At 69.1% G+C, this 12,390-nt stretch overlaps 1 protein-coding gene across 1 annotated transcript; it reads left to right on the top strand.

Annotated features, from left to right (window-relative positions):
• The first annotated feature begins 510 nt into the window (after positions 1–510).
• SHKBP1 (SH3KBP1 binding protein 1) lies at positions 511–7,474 on the top strand. Its single transcript, XM_064503131.1, has 17 exons — positions 511–655; positions 1,584–1,637; positions 2,735–2,780; positions 2,948–3,080; positions 3,220–3,300; positions 3,465–3,635; positions 3,735–3,825; positions 3,941–4,131; positions 4,344–4,459; positions 4,540–4,627; positions 4,750–4,866; positions 4,961–5,131; positions 5,268–5,423; positions 5,569–5,665; positions 5,903–6,081; positions 6,168–6,300; positions 6,510–7,474. The coding sequence occupies exons 1-17, from the start codon at positions 588–590 to the stop codon at positions 7,063–7,065; spliced, it is 2,448 nt and encodes an 815-aa protein (XP_064359201.1). The 5' UTR covers positions 511–587; the 3' UTR covers positions 7,066–7,474.
• Positions 7,475–12,390: the final 4,916 nt, after the last annotated feature.

Here is a 12,390-nt window from a genome sequence, read left to right as displayed (position 1 = left end):
TGGACTTGGGGGTCCCATGGAGGGATCCATGGGGGGGTCCATGGGTTGGGGGTGGTCCATGGCTGGGGGGCTCCTGGGGCGCTGGGTAGCTCTGAGGGATGGGGGGCGCGTGGTGCACCCCTGGACCCCCCCCGGACTCGTACCCCACCAGCACTGTTCCCCCCCCCAAATGTCCTTGCCCCTTTAAGAAGGGGCAGAGTTGGGAAAGGAAAAGCCCAGCCTCCCCCTCTGACTGGCATGGCGTTCAGCCAATGGTCGTGTAGGTGTGGCCCTGATGGACACGGGGTGGGAGGCGGGCCCCTCCCAACAGGGAGGTGAGCGCGCCAAAGGACGCTCACAAGAGGGCGTGCTCGGCCGCGATTAGCCAATGCCCGCGCAGCAATGAGGAGGGGGCGGGCTTCCCGCTCCACGTGGCCAATAGCGGCTGGGGACGAGGAGGGACGGGGGGAAGGGGCGGTCCCGCGGCGGGGCGAGGCCAGTCGCGGCGCGGAGGAGCGGGCGGGCGGTTCGGGCGAGCCAATGGCGGGGCGGGGCGGTGGCGCGGCGCGGAAGCGGGCGGAAGCGGCGCCGTGGGGCGGCGGGCGGCCATGGCGGCGCCGGGCGGGGCGGCGCGGCCCGGCGGGGAGGTCGTGCAGCTCAACGTGGGCGGCAAGAGGCGCGTGCGCGCGGCGCCGGGGCCCTCCCGGTCCTCCCCTGCCCCCGGCCTCCCCCCCCGCATCCTCCCTTGTCCCTTCCCCGGTTCCCCCAGGCCTCTCCGGCCCCCCCGGCTCTCACGGCCCCCCCCAGGCCCCCCTGCGGGACAGCCCGGACCCCCCCCCGGGTCCCCTCCCCAATGCTCCCCCCCCTCCGACCCCCCGGGCCCTCCTAGGCCTCCATGACACCCCTTCCCCGGGTCTCCCAGGGCTCCCCAGACCCCTCTGGTCTCCCGCACCCCCCGCCCGGGTCTCCTAAGCCCCCCAACCGCTCTCCGGGAGACGGCAGGCCCCCGCCGGGTCTCCCAGGGCTTCCCAGAACCCCCCCAGACCCCCCCAGACCTCCTCCCCGATCTCCGTGGGGAAGCCTGCCGCCCCCCCGATTCCCCCAGGGCCCCCCCAGTCCTCCCCAGACCACTTCGGGATAGCCTGGACCCCCCTCAGGCCCTCCCAGACCACTCCTGGGTCTCCGCAGACTGCCCCAAGCCCCCAGGGCCTTCCCGGCTCTCCTCAGACCTGTGCGGGGCCTTCCATGGCGCAGCCCGAGTTCCCTGGGTCTCCTGGGTCGCCCCTCAGGTCTCCCCTGCCCTGATCCGTGTCTCCCCTGACCCCCCGCAGGACCCTACTGGGTCTCCCCAGCCCCCTCAGGTCCCTCCTGTGTCTCCCTAGGTGTCCCTGGCCTAGTCCAGGTCTCCCTGGGTCTCTCCAGTTCCCCCTGGCCACCCTTGGCTTATCCCAGCTTCTTTGGGTCTCCCCCACTGCCCAGGACACGTTCAGGCCTCCTTAGGTCTCCCCAGACCCCTCTAGCCTTTCCAGTGCCCCCCCGGGGGTCTTTCTGGACCCCCCCCCCCAAGCTTCTGGGCTCGCTCTGACCTGCGCCCTTGCCCACAGGTTCAGCACGTCCCGGCAGACGCTGACCTGGATCTCGGACTCGTTCTTCTCCAGGTGATGCAGCTGGACCCCCCGCTCCCCGTCAGCTCGGACACCCCGCAGGGCACCGGCTCGTTAGCCTCAGGGTGGTCCCAGGGCCTGGGCTCGCACAGCCCGGCTACATGGCATGGACTGGGGCAGTGGCTTGGAAATCTCCTCTGCAGAGTGTTTTAGGGGAGCTAGAAACTCCCCGGACGCTTCTTTTGGTGATATTTAGCCCCATCTTGCTAGTTAATATTCCCGCACTGGCCCCAGTGGTGGGGGAATGGAGGTGCCTGAGGACGGCCATGGGTTAGCGTTAGGAGAAGGGCACAAAGGAGTCTTGGCTTTTCCCGTCACACATTGTCCCCACAACATGGCCTGGACACGGGCGTGCGTGTTCATGTCCCAGTGCTTGGCACGTGCTAGCCGATCGCTCCTGGTGGGGACTGATCCCAATAAATGGGTTCAGTTGGTTCCTGGCTGCCGGGAGACAAACCCTCCTGGCTCAAATGGCACAAGCGGAAGAACGTTACCTGCTCGGAGCAAGTGTTTGTGACTGCTGCTGTCTCGGGGCTTCCCCCCCAGCTCCCCCTGCTCCCCTGCTGCTGGGGGCTGCCGTAAATGGCTGTGATTAGTCAGGTCCTGCTCCTTCTTCCTCCAGGGACTGAGCTTTCCAGAGTGCTTGTGGCTGGTCTGATGCATCGCCTTTGGGTTTTGCTTGGGTAAAGCCGCCCCGGGGCGAGCGGAGAGTAGCCTCCTACCTGGGCTGGGGCCAAGACTCAGACACAAGGACAGGATATGTTTTCTGGCATGTCTCCAGTCCCCCGCAGGTGCTGTTAGAGGCTCCGAGAGGTCTGCTGAGCCTGCCAGCACATGCACACACTGCTGTTTTCTGGGCCGGGGGGTGGTTGAGGGAAGCCCAAGCTGCAGAGAGGTGATGAACCCTCCCTCTGTGCCCGACGAGAGCGGCCACTGCAGCAGGGACTGTCCCTCTGCGGGGCCGTGCGGTGCCCGGTGCGAGTGAGCCTCTCCCAGCTTTCGTGCAGTACTGGGCACCGCGGGGCCCCGAGCTCAGCGGGGGAGTGGCTGAGCTCTGCACAAACCCCCTGTCCCCCCTGTTCAACCCGCAGCCTCCTGAGCGGGCGCATCTCCACCCTCAAGGATGAGACGGGAGCGGTGAGTTCTCCGTTTGCCTGCTGTTGGCAGGTCAAATCCGCGGCGGGATGTAGCGGGGTGCTGGGGGAGCCCAGCGGCACCCAGCTCCTGGAGATCGGCGTGCCCTGGGGGGGCCTGCCGGGTTACAGCAGGAGTTTCCCCTTGGCAACCTGCTCTCTTCCTCCCAGATCTTCATCGACCGGGACCCCACTGTCTTCGCCCCAATTCTCAACTTCCTGCGGACCAAGGAGCTCGACCCCCGGGGCGTCAGCATCTCGCTGCTGCTGCACGAGGCCGAGTTTTACGGCATCACGTCGCTGGGTGAGAGCTCTTGGTGGGGTTCTCCGCTGATGCGTGGCGGGTGTCCGGGCCGGGGCAGCTCCCTGCGGTGGGGGGCTCTGGGGGGGGAGGAGGGCTGGGGCGGCAGGAGCTCACGGCTCTGCCTCTACCCTGCCCCCAGTTCGACGCCTGCAGCTGCGGGAGGAGTTGGACCGGTCGTCCTGCGGGAGCGTCCTCTTCAACGGGTACCTGCCGCCCCCAGGTAGGGCTGAGCCGCGCGTGGAGGGGGGGATAGCACGTCCCCGTGGTGGGGAGAGGGGGCTGAGAGCCCCCAAGGAAGCGGCGGGGGTGGCTGGCCCCTCTCGGTGGGTTTCCTGGGGAAGGGGATCGCCAGAGGCCTCAGCATCGCCCTGTGACCGCCTGCAGTGTTCCCGGCCAAGCGGCGCAACCGCCACAGCGTTGCAGGGCCGCAGATTGCCGCTCGCCTGCAGAGCACGGTCGACCGAGCCCCTGTACGCCGCAGCAACACGATGCCGCCCAACCTGGGCAACGCCGGGCTGCTCGGGCGCCTGCTGGAAGACCGAGCCGTGGCCGCAGGTACGGACGGGCGCCGGGGAAGGGCGCTGGGAGCCAGAATGCCTAGTTCTCTCTGGCTCCGCAGCACGCGCTCATGCCCTGTCCATCTCTCTGCACCAGGCATGGCTAGCGACCCAGGCATGGTCCGGATCGTCTGTGGGCACCACAACTGGATCGCCGTGGCTTACGCCCAGTTCCTCGTCTGCTACAGGTAAACGTGGGACCAAAGTTCTTCACCCCCTTTATCTCCCTGCCTGTCCCTGGTCCTGTGTCCCCCCAGCGCGGTGCTGGTTCAGCCATCAGCCCTGCTTTCCCCCTTGCTCCAGGATGAAGGAAACGTCGGGCTGGCAGCAAGTGTTCTCCAGCCCGCGGCTGGACTGGGTGATCGAGCGCGTGGCCCTGAACGCCAAGGTGCTTGGCGGGTCCTTGGGCGACCACGACAAGATGGTGGCAGTGGCATCCTGTAGTGAGATCATCCTCTGGGCACTGCAGGCCGATGGCAACGGCAGCGAGATCGGTGAGCGACACAGGGGCTGCTGGACAGCCCCATTCGGTTCTCTCAGCCTTCATAGACCTCACCTCAACCAGGACTCATTCTCGTTCCGCTAAGCCTGCAGATTTAGGTGCTTACTGTCCCTTAAAGGCTCAGTTGAGAGCTGGGATGCGAGATTCATCTCCCTGGTCCCCTTGTCCCTCCACCAGCCACCTCACGGCTCTTCTCCCCCCCAGGTGTCTTCGTTCTGGGAGTCCCCGTGGAGGCCCTCTTCTTTGTGGGGAACCAGCTCATTGCCACCAGCCACACGGGCAAGATCGGCGTCTGGAACGCCGTCACCAAGCACTGGCAGGTGAGCGCGGGAGGCCCCGCGGGAGGGTCCGAGCCAGCGCTGTGCTATGTCTCGGCTCCCTGCTCTCTGCCCTCCTGCAGATTCAGGATGTCGTCCCCATCAACAGCTACGATGCAGCCGGCACCTTCCTGCTCCTTGGTTGTAACAACGGCTCCATCTACTACGTGGGTGAGTGCCAGAGAGGGCCTGCGGGCACAGCTCGAGCTCTGCCTGGCCCCAGCTCCCAACCGCCTGCGTCAGGAAGGACTGGCTGAGACGGCACAGAGTGACAAAGTCCCTTCTTTTCCCAGACGTGCAAAAGTTTCCACTGCGCATGAAGGACAATGACCTGCTGGTTACAGAGCTGTACCGTGACCCCTCCGAAGATGCTGTGACGGCCCTCAGCGTCTACCTCACGCCCAAGAGCAGTAAGGGTTCCCCATCGCACCTAGCCCTGCCCAGGGAGCTCCTTGTCCCCGCTCTGTGTGCTGCCAGTGTAGCCCCCATCCTTTGTTTCCGCAGGTGACAGCGGGAACTGGATCGAGATTGCCTATGGCACCAGCTCAGGGGTTGTGCGGGTCATTGTGCAGCACCCCGAGACTGTGGGCTCTGGCCCCCAGCTCTTCCAGACCTTCACAGTGCACCGGAGCCCCGTCACCAAGATTATGCTATCGGAGAAGCACCTCATCTCTGGTAGGTGCTGGGAGAACTTGGAGATGGGAAGCTCGTGGGGAGCCAGCAGGGAGCTGTGGGTCACGAGTGAGGGGACAGAATGAAGCAGAGAGCAGCCCCTCTGCTGACCCCTTTTTCCCCTCCTGCCTCCTTCCAGTCTGTGCCGATAACAACCACGTGCGTACCTGGACGGTGACCCGGTTCCGCGGGATGATCTCCACGCAGCCCGGCTCTACCCCGCTGGCCTCCTTCAAAATCCTCTCCCTGGAGGATATCGACGGCCACGCGGGCTGCAGCGCTGGCACCGACATTGGTAGGGGTCCCGGTCCCGGTCCCAGTCCCTGCCCCGACCCCTCCGCAAGGGACCTACTCCCCAGCTGGGTGGGGGCAGCGCCCGGCTGCTGCACCCGGCTGCCCTGGGCTCGTGGGGTGGGTGCTGACGGGAGCTGTGCTGGCAGGGCCCTTTGGAGAGCGCGACGACCAGCAGGTTTTCATCCAGAAAGTGGTGCCAGATGCTTGCCAGGTCTTCGTGCGGCTTTCGTCCACAGGCAAGAGGTGAGGAGAGCAGGGCCAGAGGGGCAGTTGCCTCGGGGTCCCCTAAGGTCGCTACAGCCCGTGCTGGCTTCTCCCCTGAGCATCAGTCTGGAGAGAGAAGCGGGCCCAGACCTGCCCCCTTTCCACCCCTCCGAGACCTGGGGGAGGACCCGGGTGCCCGGGCTTTCACTATTGCCGGATGCTGCTCCTCTCCTGGCGCCTGGCCGCGGCGCGGGCTGAGCCGAGCTGTGCCCGCAGGATCTGCGAGGTGCGCTCCGTGGACGGCACGGCCATCACGGCCTTCATGGTGCACGAGTGCGAAGGCTCGAGCCGCATCGGCTCCCGCCCCCGCCGCTACCTCTTCACGGGCCACGCCAACGGCAGCATCCAAATGTGGGATCTCACCACCGCCATGGAGATGTTGGGAAAGCCGCCAGGTACCTGGGACAGCCAGGATCCCCCCCACACCCCATCCCCTGTTGCCCTCCTGCCGTGTCCTCACTGTGCCTTGCTCTGTTTTCAGAAGCCGGGGGCCTGACGGAAGAGGAGCTGCTGCAGCAGCTGGAACAGTGCGATCTGGCCTTGACCCGGACCCCAGACCTAAGCCCTGCTGGCTCCTTCGCCCACTCCAGCACCCCCCGGGCCTCCATCACCAGGTACGGACCAGCCTGGGCCCTGCGGCGGGTGGGCTTTCAGGGCGGGAAGAGCCGCCTGCTCCCGGCCCCGCGATTGCTCCCGGCCCTGGGATCCACCAAGGTTGGCCCTGTCCTGCCCCTGCTTTGGGGCACAGCACTTCCACCAGCACCTTCGTAACCGTCTGAGACCCGTCGTGCCCCTCTCACGCTTCCCTCTCTCTTCTCTGCAGCCTCCAGTCGCAGGGGAGCGAAGGGACCCGGGAGAAGCTGGGCCGGGGGGTGCTGCCGGGCCCTTCCCACGTGAGTCTGCCTCCGCCCAAGCTTCGCGAGACCCTCGCCGTGTTCCCAGCGCTCTCAGCCAGCCAGAGCTCCCTGCCCTGCGGCGACGGCCCCCCCTCCGCCCCAGAGCCCTGCTGCCGGCGGTCAGCGGGGGCGGCAGGCCCCGACGGGGACCCCCGCAGCCTCCCCGGGCCCCGGGGCGGGGGCAGCTTCGTGGAGAGATGCCAGGAGCTCGCCCGCTCCAGCGAGCTGGGCCAGCTGGAGAGCAGGAGGTTCAGCCACGCCGGGGAGCTCGAGGCCGCCCGGCCCGGGGGCAAAGGCAAGGTTCTGCGTCCTCCCGGGGCCCCCCCGCGCCGGCCCCCCGGCGCCAGCCCCACGCCTGCCGCCAGGACTCTGCCCCCCGCCCTGCCTGGGCCGCCCCCCGCCAGTCCTCCCGCCGCCGGCGACGGCCTCCCCATCGTCCCGCTGGCGACCCCCAAGTCCCGGCTCAACGAGACGTCCTTCTGAGGAGGGGAGGACCCGGCTCCCGCCTCTGGTGGCCGCGCCGGCCTTGCTGCAGGAGGGGGGTGACGCGAGGGTCCCCTGCCCTCCACCCCCCTTGCCGGGGCTTGGTGCTCCCCATCTGCAGACTTGGGGACTCGGGGACAGGCAAGGACTGCGGTTCTTCCCCCTTCTCCGGGGCGGAGAGCTGTTAACGGGCAGAGCCCTCGCTCCGGGGTTACTGGGCCTCATCACTGCCGCGTCCCGGTCCAGGCCCCTGCCCTCCGGGCTCTGCAGGGCCCTGGGGGGGCAAAGGGGCTCTGCCCCCCCCTATGCCAAAGCACACTTAGCAATAAGCTGGTCCCTCTGGGGCCCGGGCACCGCTGCCCGCGGGAATTTCAGGGTTCCTCGTGTATACATCCCGTTTCCTATCTGCCTCCCCGCGTGTTTCTTGGCGGCCGGTTTCAGCAGCGCGTGGGGCAGCAGCAGGGAGGGTCCCGGGTGCGTTCGGCCCCCAAGGTGGGCAGGGGCGGAGGGGCAGCGTTCGTCCGGTAGCGCTGCAGGTGCCGGCACCGCCCCGGTTGCTGCATGCGCCCTGCTGCCTGTTCACGCGCAGCGCTGGGGTGTGCGAGATCCCCCCTTGCAGCAGCCCCCACCCGCTGCGACGGTGCAGAGCCTCGGCTCGTGCCCCCCCTTCCCCTGGCGGGTGTTTGGGATCCGTCGCCGCCTCCCCGGCGCAGGGAGGAGAGCGGGACCCAGCCGCGTGCGGCCAGCCGGGTCCCGCTCGGCGTTTCCGGACCTCGCCTGCACGTGGGGCAGCGCGACGCGCCGGTGCGAGGCCTGGAGCCGGCTGCCGGGTGCTCGCGCGCGCGTCGCGGGAACGGGCCGGTGGGGCCTGGCCCGACGCCCATCGCTCCCCTGCACGTGGCCGGGGTCCCCGCGCCCGGCCGCGCTGTGCACTGCCCGCACCCGGGGGCCGCGTCCCTGGGTCTGAGCTCCCGTCCCGGGAGCTGCCCCCGGCCCCTGCCTGCACCTACGGGCGCGGAGGTGGACGGAGCCGAGCCAGAGCCGGATCCGGCCCCTCCCTGCCGGCGCTGCCGTTATGTAATCCCGGATAACGCGGCAGCGGGCCACGTCCTTGAGAGGAGGGCCCGGGAGCCGGACGCCTGGGCCCCCGCAAGGCCGGTGGGCGCCGGCAGCCGGACACCTCTTCCCAGCGCGGGGGCGGCGGCTCCGGCGGGTCGGCGGCTCCGGGCTCTGCTTCCGGCTCCGGTGTCGGTGGCAGCCGGGGCCCGGCTGTTGGTACCTGTAAAATCAAGGGGGGCCGAGTGGCGATGGCCCCCACCGTGCTGGAGCCGCTGGGACCAGCACCGGATCTGCCCCACGGCTCCCCGCCGGAGCCCGCTGTGACAGCGCAGCATGGGGGGCACCTGCCTCCCCGCTCCCTCTTGCCCCCCATGACTCACCCCTCTGCCCCCCATCTCCATCCCCCCATAGCTCAGCCTCCCCCAGCTCAGCCCCCCACATTCCCCACCCCAGGCCTCCCCATGCCCCCCATCTCAGCCCCCCATCGCTGCCCCCCGTGACTCAGCCCCCCTCTGTGCCCCCATCCCGCCTCTCCCCGTTGCTGATCCCCCCATGGCCCCACTGCTCGGCCCCACTGCTCAGCCCCACAGCTCAGCCTTCCTGTGCCCCCCACAGCCCAGACCCCATTGCTGACCCCCCATTGCTCGGCCCCATATTGCCCCATAGCCCAGCCCTGCAGTGCTCGGCCCCCCCCCATAGCCCAGCCTCTCTATAGTCAAGCCCTGCGTTGCTCAGCCCCCCACATCCCCCATAGCCTGGTCCCCCCTACATCAGATCCCCACAGTCCAGACCCCCCCCACAGCCCAGGCACCCCATAACTGAGCCCCACACTGCTTAGCCTGCTGAGCCCCTCTATAACCCAGACCCCCACGGCCCCTGCTCCTGTGCCTCCCCCTATCCCAGACCCCCCCATAGCTGAGCCCCGCATTGCTAAGCCCCTCCAGCCCCCCATAGCACAGACCCCCTATAGCTGAGCCCCACATTACTCAGCCCCTTGAGCCCCCCTATAGCCAAGACCCCTATGCCTCCCCATAGCCTGGCCCCTTTTAGCTGCCCCCCCTAAAGCCCAGGGCCCACAGCCCAGCCCCCCATAGCCCAGGTCTCCCCATAGCTGAGCCCCACATTGCTCAGCCCCCTGAGCCGCCCAGCCCAGCTCCCCATATCCAAGACCCCCTATAGCGAAGCCCTGCATCGCTCAGCCTCCTTAAGCCCCCCTGTAGCCCAGACCCCCATAGCCCACCCCCATAGCCCACCCCCGTGCCTCCCCACGTCGCAGGCCCTTATACATGAGCCCCCCATAGCCCAGCCCCTCCCAGCCGAGCCCCGCATCGCTGAGCCCCCCCGACCCCCCCGTATCCCAGCCGAGCCCGCATCGCCGCGCCCCGTATCCCAGCCCCCCAGCTGCCCCCCGCCCCGCTCCCCCCATAGCTGAGCCCCCCCGCAGCCCCCAGCCCGCCCCGCACCGCCCCCGGCCCGGCCCGGCCCCCGCGGCGGGGCCCCCCCGGACCTGCGCCGGCGCCGGCCGCTGCTCCCGGAGGCGGTCGCGTAGCAACGGCGGGGCCGCTGCGGCGGCGGCGGGGGGGCGGGGGGGGCCCGGCCGCGGCGGAGCATCCCGGCGCGCGAGGCGAGCGGCGCCCGCGCCCAGAGGTCTCTGCCGGGCCGCGGCGCCGGGCTGCGGGGCTCGGGGCGGCCGCGGCGGGGTCGGCGCGGCGGGGCCCCGCGCTCCTTCTAGGCGCTTCCAGAGCGCGGCGGCCCGGCGGCGCGGGGGGGCGCGGGGCGAGGCGGGGCGGCGCGGGGAGCGGCCGGGCGGGGGGCGCCGGGCGCCGGGCAGGGACGCGGGGCGCGGGCCGCGGCTGCTGCACCGCCGCGCACGGCAGGTACGCGCGGCATGCACACGGCCTGCACACGCACACGCGTGGGCACGCGGCATGCACGCAGGGCTCGCGCACGCGGGTGCGCACGGCGGGTGCGGGCGGCATGCACGCGCGGCGGCACGCGTGTGCCCACGGCATGCACACGCAGCGTCACGCGTGTGCTTATGGCATGCACACACAGCAGCACGCGTGTGCCCACGGCATGCACACGCAGCGTCACGCGTGTGCTTATGGCATGCACGCACAGCATCACGCGTGTGCCCACGGCATGCATACGGAGCGGCACACGTGTGCCCACGGCATGCACACACAGCAGCACGCGTGTGCCCACGGCATGCACACACAGCATCACCCGTGTGCTCTTGGCATGCACGCGCAGCGTCACACGTGTGCTCATGGCATGCACACGCAGCATCACACGTGTGCTCATGGCATGCACGCGCAGCATCACACGTGTGCTCATGGCATGCACACGCAGCAGCACACATGTGCTCATGGCATGCACATGCAGCAGCACACGTGCCCACAGCATGCACACACAGCGGCACACGTGTGCCCACGGCATGCACGTGCAGTGGCACACGTGTGCTCATGGCATGCACGCGCAGCATCACGCATGTGCTCACGGCATGCACACGGCACACATGCACACGTAGCATGCACGCAGGGCTTGCACACGTACACGTGGTGGGTGTGCACGGCATGCACATGCTGCCTCACACGTGTGCTCATGGCATAGACACACAGCATCACACGTGCACACACAGCACGTGCACACGCAGCATGCACGCAGGGCTTGCACGCACTTGTGCACACAGTGGGTGCACACGGCATGTCATGCAACCTCGCACGTGTGTGCGCAGAGCATGCACACAGCATCGCACATGCTTGCGGCATGCATGCGCAGCATCATGTGTGCACGCAGCATACACATGCGTGCACATGACATATAGACACAGCCTGCGTGCAGGGCTTGCACACGTGTGTGCACATGGCAGGTATACATGGCATGTACACACAGCATCACACGTGTGCGCAGCATGCACCAGCATCACATGCGCATTCGCAGCACACACACATAGCGTCACATGTGTGCACATGGTGTGCATGCACACACAGAGCACGCACGAACATGGTGTGCACAGAGCGGGCACACTCAGGGCGCAATACATGCATACACGTTGCATGCAGAGTATTGCATGCCTGCACACACACACACCCACACACACACACGCAGACACAGTATGACATGTGCACACACTGCGTGCAAACACAGATGTGCTGACACACGGCATGCACATGCATGCACAAACCATAGCATAGACACACGTTGCATGTAAGCGCCCATACACATAGCATGTTCACACACCTGCCCACGTCAGGCACACAGGTGGCATGTCCACATGCGTGCACACACGTGATTGCATGTACACGGCTGGGCACACGCGTCCTGCACGCCCCTCTCTTGGGGATGGTGCAGGCACCACCTTGCAGCGCACGCGTGTCCCCGATGTGCACGCGCACGCTTCCACGGCACCCCCGTCGCACCCCTGCCAGGCGCTGCCCGGCACACGCATGGCGGCACGTGTGTCCCCGCTTTGCTTTGCTCCCACGCGCTGGTGCCGTGTCCTTGCACCCCCCGCCCGGGCCGCGGGGGCGAGGGCCCGTGCGGGGTCCCGGGGTCCCCAACGCCTGCTCCCGCCCGCAGCCCGCGGCCGGCCCGGACGCAGCCGTGACTCGCCGGGCCCCCATGGGACTCGCCTCCCGGCCCTGATGCAGTGTGTGGTGAGTGCGGACCGGCCTCATCGCGGAGGGCCCCCCCGCGCCCCCCCCCCCCGGGGCCTGGCCTGGCCGGACCCCCCCCCCACCCCGTGGGGCCTGGCAGTGCGGTCCCTTGGGGGGGGAGGGCTAGGAGCCCCGGACGCCTGGGCCCTCCGAATGGGGGGGGGGAGCTGTGAGTCCGCAGCGAGGGGGAGGGCAAGGCCGGAGGGGGGGAGCCCTGCTTACGTCGTGCTGATGTCAGAGGGGCCCGGTGACGCCAGCAGAAGGGGGGGGCGGTTCTGCGGTGCTGCTGCCCGGGTGGCCCGGCCCGGCCCGGCTCGGGGGCCCGGGGCTGCAGGGGGGCGCAGGGGGCCCGGCCCGGCCTGGGGGTCTCGGTCGGGGTCGGGGGGTCCCACGGGGGCCCGGCCCGGCTCGGGGGTCCCACTCAGGCTCGGGGGCCTCGGCGGTGTCCCGGGGCTGTGGGGGACCCTGGCGGGCTCGGGTATCCCGGGGGTGCGGGGTCCCGTCCCGGCTCGAGGGTCCCCGTTGGGTTCGCGGGTCCCGGTCGGGCTCGGGGGAGCTCAGGGGGTCCCGGGGCTGCAGAGGTCCCGGTTGGGCTCGGGGGTCCCGG

The sequence above is a fragment of the Dromaius novaehollandiae genome, chromosome 34, assembly GCF_036370855.1.
Source record: "Dromaius novaehollandiae isolate bDroNov1 chromosome 34, bDroNov1.hap1, whole genome shotgun sequence".
Lineage (NCBI taxonomy): Eukaryota > Metazoa > Chordata > Aves > Casuariiformes > Dromaiidae > Dromaius > Dromaius novaehollandiae.
Note: the sequence above shows the minus strand (reverse complement) of the source record. Positions and strands in the feature narration are given on the sequence as shown.

Coding starts and splice junctions, on each gene's coding strand:
- SHKBP1 (XM_064503131.1), top strand. CDS start 588: ATGGCGGCGCCGGGCGGGGCGGCGCGGCCCGGCGGGGAGGTCGTGCAG. Junction 5,666..5,902: donor CTTTCGTCCACAGGCAAGAG/GTGAGGAGAGCA, acceptor CTGTGCCCGCAG/GATCTGCGAGGTGCGCTCCG. Junction 6,301..6,509: donor CCCCGGGCCTCCATCACCAG/GTACGGACCAGC, acceptor TCTTCTCTGCAG/CCTCCAGTCGCAGGGGAGCG.